The 23,354-nt window shown below is 35.4% G+C and overlaps 1 protein-coding gene across 2 annotated transcripts in view; it reads left to right on the top strand.

Moving 5' to 3' along the window:
* The window catches only part of TBC1D22A (TBC1 domain family member 22A), a 115,774-nt gene that overhangs the window by 37,736 nt on the left and 54,684 nt on the right, over positions 1-23,354 (top strand). For both annotated transcript variants that reach the window (XM_026702992.2, XM_026702983.2), the window contains exons 7-8: positions 1,672-1,734; positions 3,672-3,786. In XM_026702992.2, the coding sequence (XP_026558777.1) occupies positions 1,672-1,734; positions 3,672-3,786 (178 nt within the window). The remainder of the gene's footprint in view (positions 1-1,671; positions 1,735-3,671; positions 3,787-23,354) is intronic.

Below are 23,354 nucleotides of genomic sequence, written 5' to 3'. Positions count from 1 at the left end.
TTTTTTTTTTTGAGAAAAAGGTGTATGCTTTTTTCTTTTAAATGTATTTAGTTAAGAATATATAATAAAAAAAATATATTATCAAAAATACAGTTTATCTACTCAATAATGGAAAGTAGCTTTCCGTGTATTGCACAGAATCTAATATGGTCCTTGACCTGATGCAAACTGCCTAAACTCTAAACCACCCAGGCTGTTCATTTAAATATATTGCATTCTTCTATTCCTAATACATAGATCATATTCGGTTTCTTCAGTCTTCAGGTCCTTCCTTCTGGAAAAGAACTTTTGGTGTTTATAGCTTTTCTTCTAGGCTTTAAAATCCTGATGTAGGATCTGATTTTGCAGGACTTTCATGAGACCTGCTTTAGCATCCTGATTCCCCCCTCCCTTTCCCCCCCCCAGCTTGGAGTTAACTTTAGAAATAAATATACTGTAATTCAAGATATAAAGTGATAATTGGATTTTGTTTTGTTTTGTTTTTCTGGTTATATGATATGGAATAAGTCTTCCAATCATTCTATTTCTTTATGTTGTTTCCCTTTACTTCTCTTTTAATATTAAACTACCTAAAGAGTTGGGGAGCCTGAAAATTGAACTAAATGAAAAAAAAAAACAGGAAAAAAATCAGTAATTTCCAAATCTTTAGCTTCAAGAAGTATTTTTCTTTGTGACTGTAGCTGTGGGATCTCTCCACATGTCAGAAACTGTTCCAGCATTGTATAAAAAACGTATATTTGGTTTGCCTATGAGCTAAGCAAGCCAGGTTTCCGCTATTAATAAATCTATTAAATAAATTAAATCTCATAAGAGCACTCTGCTTTTGGTTCTGTTCATTGCTGAGGAAGATAAATAATGTTTTTCAGGACAGTCTGAAGATCGGGTCTTTCTGACACAAATTACCCATGAATGCCCCTAGAATATACTTTGGAAATCTATGTTAGATCAAAGCTGGAGTACTTGTCATTACCTTCAAAAAGTTGCTGAAGTTCAGCTGATTCCTCATCACTGAATTTATCCAGCAGTTTACTGAAGCTATGGGATTGTAGTCCACCAACTTTTAGAGGTTATAAGATTCACTAATGGTAGTTGTATACAATATGGTTGTTGTATACAATGAATTAAAAAATAAATATAATTTCCTCCTCTTCATTTACATGCCTGTAATTTCTTTTTGAAGGGATTTCTCTCTTCTGGAAAGATAGTATACTTTTGTGAAATAATTGAAAAATATCTTCTTAGCCAAAGGTGGCTGTGTAAATCATCTGCATAAATTGTTTCCAGTGCCCTATTGTGTGTCTTCATTTTGAGGGTGTTTTTGTAGCTGATGTTTTTTATTCTATTAACTGATTAAAGACAAGATCAAGGATGTCATAGGTTTAACATGGTTCAGGGATGATTAAACAGTAGGCAATAACAGATGACACCATACTTTGTACCTGCAGAAGCTTTTGGCATGCAGAGAATTTTTAAACGGAAAATAATAGATAAGCTACCACTCATACCACTGAACTAACAGTAAGTATATATTATAAGGCTTTATAAAAGATAAGGCTCTTAGAATGCTAAAGGTGAGGTATTTTTTTGAAAAGTGAAACCTGCAATATATTGTCTGATTTGAACCTGCTTGTATATTTTGAAGGTTTCTGAATTTAAATGCTTCTGTTACAGATTCATATAGATATTCCTCGCATGAGCCCCGAAGCTTTAATTCTTCAGTCCAAAGTAACAGAGGCAAGTATAATCCTAAGGTTCTCCAATTTGCGTTCGGATAGATCATAAGTTAAAATATATCACTCACATATGCTGTGTTGAAAAAGGTATTTCCTTTATAAGCAATGCTTATTGGATGGGAATGGTTTGCCAATCTTAATTACTGTATTGTTTAGTTGAAAATGCAGAACGTTCAAAGTCTGAACCAAGCATGCAGCTCTCCTCAGTAATCAAATGGGCCTTAGATTGTATCGAGAGCTCTGCTTTCATTCAAACAAGAAGTAGCTGTAACTTCTCACCCAGTCTTGAAATTTATTGGTCTAGTTCTGCACTATATTCATGAGGGGCTGAACTAAGTGACTCAGTTGTATTTCTGTTACCTCAGACAAGAGTGTATATCTAACTGGAAGTCCAGATGCATGCCTCATGAAACTGAACTCTTAACTTCATTGTCACCCTACTTTCAGAATCCCAGAAAAAGAGTGGGTGAGGTTAATTTGGAGAGAAGATAAATGCTTATTCTCATCCCAATAATCCCATTACTGAAGACGTATCCAGAATAAACAGATCCAGAATCTCTAAAGGGGATTTGGAGCCTCTTCTTCTTTTTCCCCTCATTGGTCCAACCCCCCCTTTTTTTCTTCTTGCTCATTGATCTTTTTTTTAAGAAAAAAATCATGCTTTTTTTTAAAAATGCATGATTAGCAGGAAATCAGATTATGTAAACTCCATTTTTCAACTACTTCTGAAATCTCTAGAGTATACCAAGCATTTCCTTAGCTCAGTCTACTATATATACCATAATGATATTCACAAGAAATGAATAATCTCAGATTATAGGGCAGGGGGAAAATCTGCAATTACATAGTAAGCTTTGGAGAGAAATAAGCTATTCTACTCTCCCTTGATATTAATCCTATATTGTAAAATCTTTAGAGCCTTGATGTTAATCCTATAACATAATACATTTCAATGATCTCAATATGTAAAGTCTGTACTATGTTAATTTGACTAATAAGTATACATGAAAGCTAGCGAGCGTGAACTTTCCAAACTATCTACATGAAAATCGTTTACAGCAGCCCTTGATTTGAAATATTCCTCCAAAATTGGACCTATCAGTATTACAGCTACAAAGATTGTTTACAAGACTTAATGGGACTTGATAGCTCTGATAAAGAAATATCAATATACTCATTTATGTACATGAATATGCCTTCATGGACATTGATTTTTTAAAAATATTTAATTCTTACTGCTTTATATTTGTTACTTTAATATCTCTTTAAAAAATGGAATTATCTGATTTCACTGCTGTTATTTTTCTTCAAATTCAGCAAATATTTATATATGGGATCTCCATAAAAGTACAATATATTAATGGCGAATTCAGTTTTGTTAGCTGAACACTGTATATCAACACTATTTAAATTCTGTTATAAATGTTGCTATGTTCCAATAGCTAAGCATGGTTCTTGCATTTTTATTGTAATATGTTTAACAACATCACCAATATCTTGGTGCTAACTTGGTTTTCTGAATATGTACTGAGGTCTCAAGTAGGCTCATTGAGATTCCTCACCCATCATCAAACTGTTTATTTTCTAATTTTACTTAATATTATATTTATACCCTACTTTCTGTTCATATAAACACACCAGGTGGCTTCTAATAATTAAGAAATTGCAAATTATGATATATAACAAAAATTAATATAATTAAAATCAAAATTTAATCCTGTATCATTAAAATCAGTTAAAGGTTGGTGAAAAAGACACATTTTTTGCCCTTCTTCTGAGTATCAAAACTTGGTGGCCAAATGCATCTTTTTAGAGGTGGCTTCCATTGCCTGACAGTCTCATAAAAGAGTCATCTTTCACATATCCAGTGCATGAATTTTGGACATACGTGCCTTCTGTTATAATTATATATATTTTTCCTTATATTTCCCCCCCTAGATTTTTGAAAGAATTTTGTTTATCTGGGCAATACGCCATCCAGCCAGTGGATATGTTCAGGGCATTAATGATCTCGTGACTCCTTTCTTTGTTGTCTTCACTAGCGAATATACAGGTAAAAATTAATGTTACTTTATACATTGCTTTAATCTGATATTTTATTATTATTGCTGTCTTGTGTTCCTTAGCATTTATGTTTATGAAAATGCAGAGCGTATAAAGAGTAATCAATTAGTTAAATTAAAAAAATATTTATTTATTTTTTAAAATCCCACCTTAGTTATTTTTATAAATAGCTCAAGATGGCAAACATACCTAATATTCTTTCCTCCTCCTATCTTCTCTACAGCAACAACCCTGTGAGGTCAGTTGGGCTGAGAGGGAATGACTGGCCCAAAGTCACCCAGCTGACTTAATCACCCAGCCCAACTTAATCACTAGACTAGTGGTTGCCAACCAGTGGGCTGTGGACCATTGGTGGTCCACGAGAAAATGTTGGTGGTCTGCAGAGAAATGTCACCCCCAAAGCATCCCCCAAAGCAATTAATTCAGGATGCACAGGAACACAAATGGCCGTGAAAGGGCGGGGGGGAACTTACCCCATTCGCCCCACATGCCTCGCCTGGCCACCGGGCTGCTTCTTTCCACTTCTTCTTCTGTTTTTGGCTGCACTCAAGGAAAGCAGCAAAAATCTTTCTTTCTCTCCCCCGAACTCTGCCAGAAATGAGTCTTTGGGACCCTGCAAGGCATCCTGCTCCAAGAGGCTACGCGGCACAACAAGTCTCACACACACTCATTTCTGGTGAAGTTTGGGGGAGAGAAAGAAAGACTTCTGCTGCTTTATTTGCATGAAGCCAAAAGTCGTCCCCCCCCGAGAACGGAGCTGGAGATGGTATCCGGTGATCCCAAATAAAGAATGATTGATCGGTAGGAAAATGGGGTGGGGAATTTTCCTGCAGACTTTTGGGGAGATTTTCCCAGGGTCTCTGGTCTGCAGGATTTAAAATTATGAGTTTGGTGGTCCCTGAGGTCCAAAAGGTTAGTGACCCTTGCATTAAACCAAGCAAATTGAAAGGGTTTTTTTTTTCTTGTAAGAATAACATTTGATAGATTCTAACATTCATGTTCGTAGTATACTTAAATCTTTTTGCTCAGCTCTTCTTCATCCTATAATTCAATTTGTTTTCTATGTCTCATCAACAATTCAGATTGATTTTGTTTGATTAAGGACAGATTACCCTTGAATGCATGAAAATCTGTCCGTTTACTTATTCCATCTATTGTTTCAGTGCATGGAAAGCCCCCCAAACTGAGCAGCTAATGAGAATTACTGCGGCTTGTTCTCCTAATAATCTCTTAAGTAGGAAAGGGGGCTACTCTAGAGAGTGTTTATAGTTTCTGCCTTTTACTCCCTGATTTGACAGATAATGAAAATGATGTTAATGAGCCTAGAACAGTAGGGTCTGTGCTGGTGTACTTTACAGTTGTTAATTGAAATAACTTCAAACGAGATGTGATTAGAGGATTGATATTCCATGTTAAATAGACCATTTAATTAATATAGTAAATATGTTGGTCTTAAGTACTTTACCATCAATTTACATTGCAAATCCTTAGCAAGTTGTCTGTATTTTCTGAAATGTTCTCTCTACAGATAAGGAAATAATTGTCTAATGTCCACTTGTAGTAACTGTCATAATACCAGTGAAATGTTGTCAGTGTGTCACCTTTAGAATGGAAGGTACTGCTATGTTACTCTAATGGAGAGAATTTTATTGGGATACTTGATTATATAACCACAGTTTTCTCTTCATTATCTTCTGTTTATTATGCCTTACCATAACTTCTCCAGGGTGGAAGCAATAATAGATGTTCTGGTTAGCTCAGTGGAGAAGAAGTGAATCTAGTTGTCTTGGCTGAGTAAACTAATGGCACTAATTACTGAATGCTAAATTGAAAGCTAGAAGGAAGACTGGAACTCAGTATCCTGTTTTTTAGTTTCATGACTGAGAAATCCAAATCAGCAACTTGTGAAAGTTCTTGCATTGTATATTTTTGAATATATAAAAATAATAGCAGTGACCTACATACATTATTCTGTCAGGGCAGGACTGCATGCAGTTCACCATGGAAGGGAAGACATGAAATTGATTCTGTGTCACTAAGTGTTAATTTAAAGTAGCTCTGCTATAAATTTAAGGTTGTTTTTTTTTTTAATCAACCTTCTAAATCTGCCGTTGCATGTAAAAATAAGCTATTTGTGAAGCATCTGTATTGTTCTGTTTCAATTAGCCATCAATTTGAAGAATTTTGTTTGGAGGGAGTGCTAATAAAAACTTGTTGGAATAGGAATGTAGTACTCTTGGTGGGGGTGTGAGGTTAATTGGGTACTTCCTTTTATTGTGCAAGTTATTAATTTTAGAGGCCAAACAGGTTCCCTAGTAGGGCAGGGTCTAATTGACATTAGTTTAAATAATTGTGAAGAATCCTCTAAGTACAGCTTGGAATTATTGATTGCATCACGTATTTTAATGAATATTTTTATTTCTGCTTTTCAGTTTGGAGTGAAGTTTGATGTAGAGACTAAGGTTAGTTAAGGTTATTAGAAAGATTAGAAATCTAGTCCTGTCTTGGGCACAAAGCCAGCTGGTGACACTCACCCTAGAAAGGAGGTAATGGCAGCCACTTCTGCAAAAAGACTTGCCAAGAAAACTGCAGGAACTCATCCAAGCAATCTCCAAGAATCTGACTTGATTGAATGAAAACAACAACAACTTCATTTAATATTTGATTTGCTATAGACAAATAAGGCTAAGTATTTTTTTGTCAAATTTTATTGGTTTAAAAATGGACAGTTCCTAGAACTAATAACCTTTGCAGAACCTCCACATTTATGGAATAAAAATTTAGGTCCACCCACAAATTATTAACTCCCCCTGCTGTTATACCGGCTTTCCCAGTGCCACCACAGCTGACTTTTCACCTTAATTTCTTCTGGAGCTAATTCTGGTTAACTAATTTAAATATCGATTAATTTTTATTGTTGATGGATTATTTGGGGAATATAGTTGCTGAAAACAAGTTTGAATTCTTAAATCTTTGTTTTAAGTCACTTTTTGCTATTTTTAATTGCATTTATTATTCTTTTTAAGCTTTTCAGTATTCTACAATCTTTATTGAGTTCAAGCTACCTACTTTATTATATTCTACCAATGATATAGGACTCTTGCCTTCTCTTGGAAACAGATAGATACGATTCTATAGAGGAGGTTTAGACTTGGATCTTTTGTACCTGTGCAACAATTCAAGGCTAATCTCCCCACTTGTGGTGTCCTCCATGCCCGGCTGGGCATTTCAATATAGAAGCACCTTCCTATTATAAATTTAGCTGTTTTTTTTAATTGTTCATAACCTTTTGTAAATAACCAATCTGACCCTAACCAGGAGGATACCGTATATAGATGAAAGAATTGATGTGTTATTACCAAATTTCTCTTATATAAATATGTATATTTTCTGTATCTTTCAGGAAGTTTTGAATCTTACCATTTATGGCAGCTTTGAAAAAAAAATAACTATTCCCATTAATTTATTAGATCCTTGTACAAAAAAACAGTTCATCCAAATACCTATCATTCAACCTGTTTGTTGTTTATGTTTCTTGTAACATAAGCACATGAAGCTTAAATGATTTGACATTATTAACAATCCCTTTCGTTGTAATAAAATCTCCAGGTCTCTAATATTTAGGGAAATAGTTTCCACTGAATTTTTAGAACATCTCTACGTGATGTTAACATTTTCTCACATCCAAGCAAATTTAGAAAGCTTATTCACAGAATTTACCAATATGCATGATATTATAACATTAAACGGGTATAACATTAATATTCTTTTTGCATTGATGCCTTCCTCCCTTCTCCCTCCACCCTTTGAAAAGCACCCTTTTCTCTTCTCCCTCCCTTCACCTCATTCCCCATTTTGCCGTTCCTCTATATCTAACTTGTCTACACTCCAATCCCACTAAGACTACTATTGAATCCTTTTCATTGATTAAAATAAGAGATGACCTAGTGAGATTCCATCTCTCCCTTCCCAGCCATTAAACTTCCACATTTAATTTCATTTCTTTAGTTCCTTATCTATAGCTTTACCTGTGACTTTCATGAAACCAGAATAATTGGTTGAATAATTAAAGTTAGTTTACTTTTTATACCAAAACACTGTAGCTATTAAAATCTTGGTATTGTCATTGAATATCTTGGTATCTTCATTAAATGTCCTTGTTTATTTGCTTATTTATAAAATTTGGCACCATCTTGTATCTAATGACTCTGGAAAACTTACAACACAAAAACATTGGCAAACTAATCATCCATTCCAAAACAACAACAACAACAGATCAAAATATTAACAGATAAAATCATAGAGACAAGATGGTATAGAAGATACTCAAGGGGATGAGTACTCACACAATTCAAAATGATTGTTTTATGGACCTCATAATATTATACTGATAAGACCTCTCTTTCTAAGGACTCATAGTATGAGCTGTCCTGCAGAAAGTATGTGTTAAGTGGCTTAGACACCTCCCTAATTCATATGGGTATGAGAAAGGGAGGAGATACAGAATAATCAGACTTGCAAGAATCTTTCTTTATTGTAGCCACTCTCAGTAAAATAGCCTTTATAATCCTGTGGAATCGTTTGCTGTATCTGGTGTAGCGGACAGATTCTGACTATAAATTTATTTGAATCTTGTGGTGCTCAAAAAGTTATTTCTGACAGATCTCTATTTTAGTTGGGGAACAACTGCAGAGATTTCTCCAGGACAACTTTTATGCTTTCAGCATAACAAAAATTCAGAACTTGATTTTTTTTAATTACATACAGTACTTGACTTTGAAGTTGCACTCAGGCAACTTCAAGCCATTTCTTCTTGGCAAGCTATTGGGTTTGTGTGTTTTTTTTCCAAAATGTATTTGTCTTTTAATTCTCTTTTATGCATTTCTGAATTACTTCAAATTTTGTTTTTAACCCGGCCCATTTTGAAGCATAATGTCAACGACTGCTGCTGATACATTTCAAGGTAACTAAGCAGAATTGATGACAGATCTTAAAACAATAACAACATGTTTGCCTGTACATTTCCTAATTGGTATTCTAGTGAACCATCAGCAGAATGCTCTGTTTCTTGATGATAAATATTATGTGCTTAATATTATTGTTTATGTACATCTATTTTTACCTGAGACTGTTTTTAGTGTTGTAGCTAATTAGACCACATGAAGTATGCTCTGTTTTCCTAGACTTACAAAGTTTTTATTATATGCATATTAAAGTGAAAGTGACCTACTTTCATTTGAGACTCTTTCTTTTCCATGCTTGGTGCTTAGTTTGCTGTAATAGTTAAGATGCTAGCCTGGAAATCAGGAGACTGAGTTGTAGACAATCCTCAACTTTGGCTAGATGACTTTGGGTCAGTCACTCTCTTTCAGCCCAAGCCACCTCACAAGTTGGTTATGGAGAAAATAGGAGGAGGAAGGAATATTATGTATGTTCACCACCTTGAAATATTAAAGCCTTAAGACTTGGAAAATAGCCCTTAGAATACAAATATTTATATATTTATATATACATACACAGACACACACTTTTTATATACTGTTACATATTACAATTGCCTGAGATTTGAATATTTTTTGGTTTCATATTACATAATCTGTCATTTTATAAGGTAAGAAATAGAGTCACTTTTCAGACATGAATCTTTTTCATGATTATGCTTCAAGAGTTAGTCTGAAAATGAAGAGTTCTAATTTTTTTTTCTGAATTAATCTTCAGATAAATGGCTTAAGCTTTTAAAAAATATTTTTATTTATGACAAGCAGTTACTTTTATTACTGTTCTTATGAAACTATGCAGATGAATAACCCAATTGTTTTCTAACATATGTACGCATTTCTATGTTCTATTTATAATAAAAGAAGTCTGGAATGTTTGAAACTGAGAATCCTAAGTCTAAAATAAATATATTCCATAATTTCTGATAACTGCTTCAATAGTGCAATTAATTTTTGTGGCTGAAAATAATTATTGCTATAGGTATTACAATGCTGCTAACCTCAATAAGAACTAGAATGATTTCTTAATAGAATACTTTAAAAGAGTTTATAATTCCATGACAATTATAAGAAAGGATTTCTATAGTTATAGCTGTCTCTGCTAACAAAAGATTTAATGTTCCATTAATATAGACCTTAATGTAAAGCCTAATGTTCCATTAAAGTATGAAGATAGTAGAAGCATGATTATCCTTAAACTGAACTTCAGTCTTCCACATTATAGCTGCTTCAAAAGTTATGGCTGGCTGAGTGCAACTTATGCTTATAGTTTGGTAAATTACTACACAATGATATGAAATCTTACAGGTACCATATCTCTAAGACTGTAGTTCTTGGGCAACACTTCTTTCCTTCTCTAGATTTGTGCGAAAGATTGTTGATTGATTACTCAACATATGAAGACAGAATTCTACGTAATGAAACATTCCTTTTTATATATATTGCTTGCATCTGTATTGATTACATCACATTCTTAATAAAATCAGTTCTTGTGCAGGACAGATATCCCATGAAAAGGGTTTTAAAATGTTTTAAAGCAATAAAATTGGTGGCAGGTATTCAAGAATTGGAAACTGCTGGTTTATGGTGTGTAATAATGTATTCAACTGTACAGGTGCCCAGGTAAGGTTTCTATTGCCACAGGGAGCAATTTCTGACGCTGCATGGTTGTCAGTGAATCTGATCTATGGCATGCACGAGACATGCCTGGGAACATAGCTCCTTTGGGGAAGCAGTTTGTTTTTAAAGCAGTGTTCATCAGTCGGATGAAACTCTTGACCATTTGAATTAAGACTGTTTCCATTGTCAGGTTGGACACAGAAATGAGTGAAAAATTCCAAAGTTACTAAGGTGTCATAATTTGTTTTTAAATCATTTATGGCTCTCTACGCCTTTCTCAGCCACACATTGTAGCCACGTGTCTTTAAAATCTTTTCAGTCATGTATCTGTAAATACAAACATATATGGAGAAAGCTCTGCTTGTGGGTCTTCACAAACATGTTTTGGAAAGCCATTCTGTCTTCTATGTTTACCAAAATCCTCTCCTGCTTTCCCTAAGTGCCATTTGGTATAGCACTATCGTGAATGTGATGATGCCTGAGAATGTGGAACATGGGAGAAGTATGCACTGTTGATGATAATAAAAATATTTAATGGCAAAAGGGATTTAGCCTAGCTGGCAACTTTTAAAGGATAGATTTCTGCACTAGAATAAAAATGGAGCCATAAATGACTATTTGAAGTAATCCCTTTGGCATCTTTAAAATAGGTTTCATGATTATGATACAGTAGTTTTGTAAGCTACTGTAAGGGAATCGAGTGTTCTTACTTGCTTTAAAACCTAGGGTTTTTTTTTCATCAAATGTCCTGACAGCTGTATATAAGTTTTGCTGTAACTTTTTCCATGAATGCTGGTTTCAGCAAGAAAGTATGACAGGTAGTCCTTGACTTATAACAGTTCATTTCATGACCGTTCAAAGTTACAGAGGCATTGAGAAAAGGGACTTGTGACCATTTTTCACACTTACAACCATTGCAGCCTCCCTGTGGTCACATGATCAAAATTCTGATGGGTATTTATATGTATGGTATTCAGCTTTGTTCGAGTATTTTCCCACGTCATTATAGTTGTGCTTTTAAAGTTGTAGCAACGTTTCGGCAGAATCTCATCTGCCATCATCAGGCTTCTATATAGTGTTTGTCTGTGAGTCAGACGAAACAGAAACGGCTGTGAAAGTCTGACTCACAGACGAACACAATACAGAAGCCTGATGATGGCAGATGAGATTCTGCCGAAACGTTGCTACAACTTTAAAAGCACAACTATAATGATGTGGGAAAATACCTGAACAAAGCTGAATATCATATATATAGACCTAGACCTAGAATATCATATATAGACACCTAGACCTATATATAGGTCTAGGTGTGTTCGGGTCTTTTCCTGTATAAGATTAAGAGTATCTTGGCCATCCTCAGGTTGGTGCTTTCGGCTTCATGCCAGTGCAAGCAGTGTGTGATCGGAGCTGTCATCTCTCTATAAATACTGGTGGTGGGGGCTGGTGTGCTGGGCTGGTTGGCTGCGCTGCTGCCTCTTGATTGGTTGATGGAGTTGATGTTGGTAAAATGGGCTGTGTGATGGCTTTGTGAGTTTTGTTGTGGAGATATCCTAGATCTTGTGCTGTAATCTCCTGGGTCGTTTGTTTTGTAGTGATCTTTTTTCTATTAGTCTCTCATGTTTTAACGGCTTGGATAATGGGTTGTGTGATGGGCTTGCGAGTTCTTTTGTTGTGGTATCCTGGGTTCTGCGTTGTAATCTCCTGGGTTGTTTGTGTTTTGATCTCTTTTCCATTAGCCTCCTGTATAGTAACGGCTTGGGTAATGGGTTGTGTGATGACCTTGTGAGATTTATTGCTATGGTATCTTTGGTCTTGTGCTGTGATATTCTGGGTCATTTGCTGTGTTGCAACTTCTTGAGTTCTTGTGGTGTAGTTTCCTGAGTTTTTTGATGTGATATCCTGAGCGGGTGGCAGTGATGTAGCATTCTGGGTTTTAGTCTGGCTTCGAGTTTGGGGTCTGGGTCTGTGTTCTTGGCGTGTATCAGCTTGTTTGGTTTTGGACAGTTGGCGCAGCAGCCATGGTCTGTTTTCTGGATGGTGGTTGTCCTTCGTTTATAGGATGGGCTTGGGCCTGGGTCTGATGAGGGGGATTGACGGTGGTATCCCGTGTTGTTTTGGGTCTGGTGTTAGTTTTCATGGCTGGGACTTGTTTGTTGGTGAGGGCTAGCTTCCAGATGTCTGGTAGGCGGGAGGCATCATCCCGTCTATTCATGTTATGGGGGTGTTTCTCTATCTCGATGGCTTCCCTGATTATTCTCTTGCTGGAGTTTTTCAGTATTGGATATTAATTTGGTTCCTTCGGAATTAATTCCATGTCCTGTGGCTTTAAAGTGCTAGAAGAGGGAGGAAGTATTCTCTTCTGACTACGTTTTTGTGTTCTGCGATGCATGCATTTATTCTCCTGTTGGTTTGTCCAATGTATGTGGCTGGGCAATTGTTGCGTGGTATTTCATAAACTCCTTCGTTTTCTAGCTGGATCTTGTCTTTGGGGTTTCTTAGGATGTTGGCTATTTTTTGGTTAGTGCCGAAGGCTGTCCTGATATTGTGTTTGTGGAGAATTTTGCTGATTTTGTCTGTGGTGCCTTTGATGTAGGGGAGGAGTGCGATATCTTGGTTTTTTGGGGGTATCTCTTTTCGGATTAGATTGGTGATAGTGTTTCTTTGGAATCCGTTGGAAATTAATACGTTAGTGAGGGTGTGTAGTTCTGTTCTCCGGTGGTCTTTGTCAGCTAGGCATTTGGTTCTGGAGATGAGGGTCTTGGCTACAGAGTTGATCTGTGCAGGGTGGTGATGGGATTGTGCATTGGTAGCGGTTGGTGTGTGTTTCACAGAAACGGCTGTGAAAGCCCGAACACAATGCAGAAGCCTGATGATGGCAGATGAGATTCTGCCGAAACGTCGCTACAACTTTAAAAGCACAACTATAATGACGTGGGAAAATACCCGAACAAAGCTGAATACCATATATTCACTCTTCCAATTTTGTACAAATACAATTCTTTCAGCAGTCAATATATGAATAAGTATGCAATTTCCTTATTATATTCTTCGGCTAGGATCCCCAATAGAAATATTTCTCCAATATGAGCAAAACCATCATATTCTACTGGAAATAGCTGCTTCTAGAAAGATGTTTGAATGACTTATTTTGAAATGTGCTGCCCTGTAGAAGTCATTTTGTAATTCTTTTTTTAAAATTGAAGATATGAGAAATCGCCTTGAAACCTCCAGTTGCACAAGGAGTTCCTTGAAGAAAGATGATATATCTCCCTGATGATTTAAGCTGCCCTTTATATTTTACAGTTATAGTATTTCCAATTAAATGGAATAGCTACTGCCATTGTTGTATCCAGCGTCTCCGTCTCTCCGTCTCTTTTTCTCTCTCTCTGTCTCTCTCTCACTGTATTCTTCCATTCAAGCATATCCAAATTTAGGACACTGTCTAGACAAGTCCCTGCAGTTTTCTTGGCAAGGTTTTTTCAAAAGTGGTTTGCCCTTGTCTCCTTCCTAGAGTTGAGAGAAAGTGACTGGCCAATCTGGCTTTGTGGCCAAGTTGGGATTAGAACTCATGGTTTCCTATTTTCTAGCTTGATATTTTAATCATTACACCAAACCGGCTCTCATACAGCATACGCTGATGTAGTAATCAATAATTATTTTATTCACAATCTTTTCTCATAACTTCTCAAGGCATCCATTCGCGATCCGTATATGTGTGTGATGTCCACCTACTTCAAAAGAAACAGCAAGGTTAAGTCAATATACAATCAGTAATTAAATTTGGCCTTGAAAAATTCTGAATTGTCCCAAATCATATGTTGGCCCATTTTCTGCTGATTGCATGCTATGTTATGGAGACGATTTTATATTGTTTATTTTAGCATCTTAATTAGGACTGAGAATGTTATGTTGATGAAAAATCAGACTTGCCTTTATTTCAACGATATTATTTTCCTCACTGCTGCCAAAATCTCCTCTCCAGAAAATCCAATTAACAAAATTATGATGAATAAGGTTGTTGCTATTAATGTCTGTTAGTCTGTTTACTGTTTGTGTACTTGCCTTAACAGTCTTGCCATTGTGTGTGGGCAAAGTACAATAGTGTTAACTTTAATCCATCTATCATATCTTGCAACTTTTGTGGTTCTGAAAACTTTCCTAGAATCTTTCCCAGTGTAGCCCACATTTATTTCATTGCCTTCAAATTTCTGTTCTAGTTCTATTATTGATAATAGTGAGCAAAAGCAACTTGGTTGTAGATCCATTGGCCCAGTTCAACATTATCCACTATAAATTGTGAAAACCTATGTAATATAAGCATAATGAATCTTGGTCTGTTTCTGTTGTTGGAAATTTGAAAATTGTGTCTTTGATTTCTTTGTCATGTAAATCGCCAGGGCAATCATACAAATACAGAGGGAAGTTAAAATTACAGTGTTTTCCTACCTCTACTTGTTCTTGTTAATATTTAAGAATGGACAATATGCAAAAATGCAAAACATATAGCTACAACTGAAAACAAAAGTATGTTTTGGAAAGAAAACTGACTAAACTTGAAGTCAGAAAGCTGTATTCAATTTTACAGGATCTAATATGAATTTTCTAGAGTCCAGAGCTCTATGAAACAGAGATGGACACTATTAAGGGGTTGTAATGTAGGGATTTGTTTTGGTTACCCAAAGGATTTGAGGCTTATAGAGATTTCAGACATTTACTTACTGTTTCTCAGTGCAATTATATATTTGGCATTATTAGAAAATTCTTAAACTATGAAATCTAGCATGTCGGGGAAGAGCTTGTAATCTACATTGTAGATATTCAAATTCAGGAGACAGATGGCACAGCAGTCACTTGCCCTGTGTATGTATTACCTAAAAGTATTCATATAACCATCAACCCATAATGAAAGCTTCTGCAGTAATTTAGAATCTACTTTGTCTAAATTTATTTACTTTCAGTCATCCAACGTCAGTTGGACTTCAAAATATCAGAGTAATACGTCTGTCTGATTAGGAATGCTAATTTTGGTGCTAATATATTTTCTTTTGTGATTGAGAAAAGATGGACATATGAAAAGAGAACCAGTAAGCTTGTTAATTAGCAAAAAGAGATATCAAGAGAAATCTTGTTGTATTTTAGGACTTTGAAAATAGAAAAGGATTCAGGAGGAATGAGTTAAGAACAATAAGAATAATTAGTAGCAGTACTACTAGTAGTAGTAATTTTTGATAGCCAAATATATATCCTCTTATCTTGTGTTCCAAAGAAGAGCTATTTCAGATTATAATAGTCTGAATTAAAAGCAAGCAAAAGTATATTATTCCTCCTTATATTTAAGTTTCTTAAAATAGAAGGCTAAATAATTAAAATTGATTATTGAAGTATCTTCTTAAAAACCCTTTGTTTCATAATGTAAAAGCTATCGTTAATATTTAGCAAGCACATTCGTTAGCATAATTTTAAAGACTACTATCTCTTTTGTATGTAATGTGAAACTGCTGGAATATTGTATTATGGAAAAAAATGAAAACAACTATGTGAGTAATATTATTGGTAATGGTAAAATTAGTGGAAATGCCAAAAAAGTTTAAAAGATACAAATTTTTAAGCTTTATAAAGAGATTGGAAGCTAATTGCATTAATGTAACTATGCAGGCAGAAATGTACTTCAAAGAGTGCAACATGATTTAGTAATATTATCTTTGGTCTTTGTTTAGCTATACCTGATTATTTTTTAGGAATAAAAAGGCATAAAGTTGTTTGGGCCAGTTGAACATGAAACTTTTAAAATGGTCTTTATTCAAAGAACAAAGGAAAAAGTCTCTACTTTGTTTTGGCAAATAATTTTCTTCTCCCCATTTAATTATCCGAATGGTAATGTTAAAAAAATTAACCTGCCGGTGAACCGTATTCCTATATTAATAATATTTGGAATGATTAGGCTGTTAGCTTCTTAAAAGTATGAAAGGGTTTTTTATCAAATGAGAATTTTTTCATGTAATTGATGTTTTCTTCATGTTGTTCAGGCTTGAGCGCTATCAACCATTTTATTAATTAACTTTTTTCATTTAATTAAATTGAAATTTGCATATTGTGAAACCTCAAGTTAAAACCATATTTTAAGTTGACTTGACAGAAGGGATAATTTCTTTTTTCATGAAATCCAAGGACAAATCCACTACTAGAAAGAAATTATGTTTGATAATACATTAAATTTGGTTAATACTACTTAAATGTATGTTTAAAATAAATTCATTTTATAGTAGGCTTGAAAGAGCCAGTTGAAAAATCTCAACTTTAGTTTCAACTTATTTGTTTATTGTCATTTTTGTTATTGGAAGCAAAGATGATATTAAGTATTCTTTGTTCTCCCATTTTCATTTTAAATTGGATAGAGAGAGTGCTTGGAAATAATACATAGTAAATATGGAGACCAAAACTCTTAACCTCTGTTTGCTGATTGATAGCTGGCAGTCAGCTGACACCTGTGCTTTGATCCACATTCAAGAGGGAAAGGTATCTTTTTTTCACATAGGGTGACAGATGTGATTGGTACACAGATACAATCATATGATTGATACCGACCCTTCCTGGATAGGGAAAAAAACCTTTGTTCTTTCAAAAAGAAAAAGAAAAAAACCAGAACTTGTTGCTGTTCATGAATTGGAAAAAGAAATGAGGTGTGCCATCTTCCCAGCAGGTCTGATAAATGACTGGAATTACCTGAAGAAGCTGGGAAAGGTCCAGAAAAAATGTTGAATATCAATGGCAATAGCACTTAGACTTACATAACGCTTCGCAGTGCTTTAATACTCCCCTCTAAACATTTTACAGAGTCAGCATTTCCCCCCCAACAATCTGGGTCCTCATTTTACCAACCTTGGAAGGATGGAAGGTTGAGTCAACCTTGAGCCAGTCAGAATCTAACTTATGGCAGTTGGCAGAATTAGCCTGCAATACTGCATTATAACCACTGCGCCACCCATGGACTTTTGCTTCAAATAGATGCTATTTAAGAAAGAGTAAATAACCAAGTTTATCAAAATTCTGTTAGGGTGTTGAAATTAATTTGCTTCTGGGTGCCTTGTCTCTTCCTATTTCTGCATGACTAGGGCACTCCATAGAACATCAATAAGCAATGCTTATTTTGCTTTTTTATTAATTTCTTGCCATTTTTATCCTTTGAAACAAAAGAAATGGTGTAGCTTGTTAATTATAGCAAACCAACATCATCATGGTTTTGCAAGAACCTTGCATCCATTTGTCTAAACTGGGCTTCATATATTATTTTTTAGGTTTTTTTTAAAAAAATTTTTGTTTATGTCTTGCAAGATTTATTTTTTTCCTAAAATGATGGAGAAGAGAAAGAACAGAAACCTCTAGGGACATGAGTTATCAAACTTTTTTTATGTAAGCCATTTCATATTTTAGGCTTTGCAGGCCAAGAGGCAAAATCAATGGTATTATATACTTATGTAGCAAGAGAGAAAACAGATTTTATTTGATGAAATTCAAATAATACTAATACATACATACCTTTTCATAATACAGATCTGCTAATGAATATCTGTTAATGCTGATCTATAATTAAATGAAAGGTATTTCATTTTTGAAAATGTTTTTTACACAAATATGTATTGATATTGATATCAGTGCATGAGGATATGATTTTAATTGAACATATCAATTGCTCGGAAGGCATTTATTAGATCTTCTCTTGAAGCTTGCTTTTTAGCATATTATTAAATTGCAAATTAATTGCAATTGAAATTTAGGTGAAAGCTCTTCAATTTCATAGTTAAATAGATTTTGAAATATGGGAATTTCTTTTGCACTTGCATCATTATTTGTGATTGAACATTAGTTATCATCAAAAAGATTTTATTTCAGAATACATTTTGGATATTAATGCTATTTTGTCTTATACATTTAGGTCATTAAATAATATCAAGTCTGCAGCAAAAGCTAATTTCCAAAGCCTTTTAATGTTTGATTTTAGTGTCTGGAACAGTACTTATGCAGAAAACTTCCAGTCCTGAACTCAAAAGTCAGAATAAAACATTACTACTGGGAATCATCAAATTTGTCAGTGTGTGCTCCTTTCAAAATCCAAGAAAGAAATACCCAGACTCCATGGATTAGAGCAAAGTTATCCTTTTACTGGAAAATGAAAAGGAAGCTACAAATGGAATTCCGAAACTGAGAATTTGGCGCGCAGATCACACATACAAAGAAATGGAATTGTTCCCACCCCCCCGAAATCCAGAAGTCTCTTCCAATTAAAAGTTCTGAATATGATCATGTGGGCATCTTCAGGTGGTGATGAGGCCTCTGTCCGTTGACCTTGACATATTTTGATAAGACTTCGCAGCTGCGCAAAAAGGGATAGAGGCTAGCAGGGAAATGGAAAGTTGAAAAGAAGAAATCATACACCCCCTCCTTTTTCTGCCCACAGTAAAGGAATGCAAAACACCTCCAGCTCTCTTCCCCCCCACAATTACCCCTCCCCCGTTGCTAATGACAGCCGAAAGAAGTAAGCCTAGCAGTAGAGAAGATATGGGAGAAATAAATGAGATAGATAGCAGTTAGGGTACCCGAAGAGATCTTGAGGCTGACAAAATTGCTATAGGGTAGGCAAGTCATGTTATTCAACTTCTGTTTCTGGAAAAAAAACAAACCTTGGAATTGATTATGGTTAAGTCTATGAGAGTGAAAGAAATTAATCGTTGACACTATTGGTTCAATAGATTCAAATATTTTCTGCAAAGTGCCTGTTGATGAATATTACAATGAATAATCATTCATTTGAAATACCTTACATTTTCACAAGCTTTGTCCAACTAAGCTTTTTTTCGGTTCCACTTATATTTTTAACATCATCCGTTGTAACATACTTTAACATTCCATTTAAGATTGTGCAGGAATATTTTCTCTGAAAATATTTCATGCAAACTACTGATAGAGACTAATTCTCCAGGGATCTCAATGTCAGCATTGATTCCTCGAATAAACAAGAATTCATCAAGAGCTAAGAAAAACCATTCAAAATCATTTCCCTTGTTTTTTAATTGACTATTGATGTTGCTTCCAGTGTCCACAACTTTTCAAGCAACTGTTTTCATCAAAAAGCTAATGGTCTTAAACAAGTTTATTTTCTGTAGATACATTTTTTTTTCAGCTGCTGTAATCAAATACAGTTTCATTAATCCCCATCGGTAAAAGGCTTTCCTTACTTGACTAACAAATGAGTCACTTGAAACTTACTAGAGTGGCAGCCTCACTTTCATTTTTTATTATTGTGAATTTATTATCATGTTTGTAATGTTGACAGCATAAGAATCCACGTTCCATTATATGATATTTGAAGTCCACTTTTCTTTTCTTGACATGATATATATCCATTGGTAAGAAAAAATAACTATGCATGGCACTTGAAACCCTGTTGTAACTGCGTTATTGCAATTTGCAGTGTGCTGAGCAGCCGTGCAGAGTGGTAAAATGTCATATAAGGTCAAGAGTCTCAGCTACTCAGTCCTTACGTTATAGTGTAAAAGCAGCCATAAACAATATATAAATAAACAAGTGTCGCTGCGTTCCAATAACACTTCATTTATGGACATTGAAATTTCAATTTCATATAGGCATCATGAACAAAAGCTCTTTTTCCAATCATTTAAAAATGGAAAAACATTTTAGTTTGTGGGCCATGCAAAAACAGGCCCTGTGGACCAACTTTGGCCCTGTACACTATAGTTTGCCAACATGTGCTTTACACATCTAGAAGGTTTCTTTGCCAAAAGGGGAAATAAAAATATCTCCTCTGCTCCTAGTCCTAACATCTTAATTATTCTAATCACACTGGCTATGATGAAGATACTGTTGTTGGTAACAGAAAAAGAATACATGTTTTGTTTCATTCTTGGTCAGTATGGAAAGTATAACATTCCTGTAATAAGGCCTCGAGCAATGAAGCTAAATGGCACATATTTGTTATTCATTAGCTATATTTGACCTCCTTTTACCACTCCTACATCCAGATTTCCTGTTTACCCTATATGTTCTCCATGTTAGTTGCAAAACAGTTCTTTGACAATGTTCAAGTTTATATGTACGCTCATTTTTTAAAAACTCTGTAACCCTATTTTGACCAGTCTCTGGCACTCTTTGCTCTTAACGGAGGGAAAACAGCAAATAGATTTAATACAAGAATAATTTGGATCTTCTCGTTATTGGTACTTATTATGGTTTTGTACCATACTTCTTTAAATATCAAAAAATTGAATACAAAAATATTTTTTCCACCAAATTAATGAATTTGGATAAATATTGTTTAATACAGTCTAAGAAAGTTGATTTGGGGAGGGTTAAATTATGATTTTTAAAAGGAAATGAAAAATCATACTTTCTGAACAGGTGGTTTTTGTAAGCTACTCAAACTATTCTGAAAATTGGCTGGCTGCTTACCTGTGCATTCTTTTACTTCTTCAGTTTCCACTTTGGATAAACTGTCATACCTTCATACTCTAAATAGTTCATTTGTTTAGGCTTGCCTTTATATTTTGTAATGAATAAAATATTAAGTAATCTTTAGTGTTGGGGTTAGGAGTTACAGTTAAAGTGACATTTGTTTTACAATATATTCTAGCAAATTTTGTTTTGTGTAATTGGTTTATACATTCCCTTTTTATTGGATGAAGTTTTTAACTTGAAGTTTTGAGATTGTTCATACAAATAGAAGAATCCTATTCTGAAAGAATGAATCGCTGTGGCCCATGAGGAACAACCTGGGGATGAGGACAAGGCAGTCCTGGATCTCTTGGGCTCCAGAAGGGTAGGCAGGGAGGAAAAGAGGGCACAGGCTGACCAAGGAAGCGGGAAGGAGATGGAAAGGGCAGGCACAGGAGGGGCGAAGCTCTGGAGACGAGCAAATGTTTCCCCCACCCGATCTCCGAGTGGGGAGAATGGAGAGGTAGCAGAGTCAGCTCAGGGTGACCCAACTATTCAGGAGGAGGGCACCCTGCCCCTCCTCCTGAGGATCACCTGGAGAGGAGCATTTAAGGAGAGCCATGGGAGAGGTTTTTGTTGGGAACAAATGTTGTATTTTGCAGCAACATGCTCCACGGCTCCAAGAAGAGCTTTGCTCCAGAATCCTTGCTGGTGTGGACTGAAGTTTTATCCTTTGCTTTGACATTTGTCATGAACTTTGCCAAGTTTCAGAGCCTGTCTTGCCCCTGGAGTGGTGCTGCTAGTGTGGATTTTCACTGCTGGAAAGTTGTACGAAGTGTCTGCGGGTGACCTTGGAGAACGGACCGGGAATTGCTGGATCGTGGGGATTGCGGGGGATGGTGGTTGAATAAAAGCTGTCAAGTTTCTGCCTAGCATGAGTTGCTTACGTGCCAACTCTGGGTCATAACATACAGTTAGATTTGTTTTTTATTATCTCCCGTATTTAATTTGTTTTACTTACTTCTTCCTTTTCCTTTTCTGCATTTTGTACAATGCTGCTTATCTCAAAAGCAAATAACACGGTGATGAATTTTTCATGTTCTGTGCCTCAGTTCTAAAAATCATGTAAGAAGTAGGATCATACTGTTTATTTTTCAAATGCAGATCCTTCATCATATGATTTCAGTCCTCAGTTAACTACAATAAAATTAAAAAATTGCGGTTTTTAAAAAATATTTCCATGCTTCTAAGTTAACTGTAGCTCTTACATTCAAAAGAAACATCATTTAAATCATTTAAATTAAGTCCCATGTGCTATTTCTATTTTAGAGAGAAAATTTGGGTGATTGGATTTATTTGAGGAGGAATATGAATGCAGTTTTAAAATAGAGCTGTAGTGAAAACTAGTTTTTCAATACTTATTTTGATTGAGTTTTAGATTTCATATGCCATCAAGTGAGACTGACATTATTTTAGCATTATTGATAATGTCAAATTCTGATCCAATGATAAAGATGTGAACGAGTAGCCAAATGTTTTGAAAAGATTGGGGAAGAGGGGAAGAAACCTGCAATTTCAAAATATTGAAATAAAAAGCCTCCTAGATGTTGATACAAGAATTTTGATTAATATCTCAAAAGAGAACTGGCCATAGTTATATTTTAATTCTGTTTTTTTAATGGAATTGAATATATAACAGCCTGTCTAAAATGCTACTTCAGCTATCTAGGTTAATTCCTACATCTGTGGCAAATGGGAATTATTTACTAGAAGGTTCTTTTTCTTTTGTCCTAACAAAACCTTAAGCACAGTCATATATCAAACAGCAGAAAAGATTCATAAGGGTAAGTTTCTTATAAGATACATATAATACCAATGTCATTGTTCTGACCAAGCCTCCTGAGACCGTAATTAAGCACACACTTATTTAAAACAACTCTTATTTTATTTCAACTCTAGGAATTATGCTCATTCCCAGCCGGTAATGAGTCCCAAACAGTCCCTTTGAGATAAGCACCCACTTTTCTTTCCTTTGAATTGCTGCCAACAACTAGAGTGCCAAATGAATTATAAAAAAAACCAACCAAAGTACAAAGTCCACACAGAGCTTCAAGGATTAATCCGAACCGAATGAACAACTTGTTTTCTGCAAAGGTTTTGTCATCTTTGCCTGTCCTTTATACCTTATGGGAGGGGCAATCACCTCCCAGCCTTACTCTCGAGTTGCCCGTTTTGTTTCATCTGCTTTTGCCTTCTAGCAGCTCTGCGCACACGGGCACTGGGAAAGGCTCCTCTTGTTCCTCGGCCTCAACTGCTGCCAAACTCTGGAGTCAGCACCCCACTCCCAGATGGTCCTGGCCCCATCTCTGCATCTGACGCAGGACCCTCATCCGAGTCCCCCCCCAGACTCCCGGACTGGTCTCTGATCTTCCTCACTGTCCCGTTCTGCTGCTACCTGCACAGGCTGCTGGCAAACCACAATTGTCATCCATTG

Source organism: Pseudonaja textilis, chromosome 5 (assembly GCF_049901715.1).
Source record: "Pseudonaja textilis isolate UNSWEBS1 chromosome 5, rPseTex1.2, whole genome shotgun sequence".
In the NCBI taxonomy this organism is placed as follows: Eukaryota; Metazoa; Chordata; class Lepidosauria; order Squamata; family Elapidae; genus Pseudonaja; species Pseudonaja textilis.
This window is presented reverse-complemented; position numbering and strand designations above follow the sequence as displayed.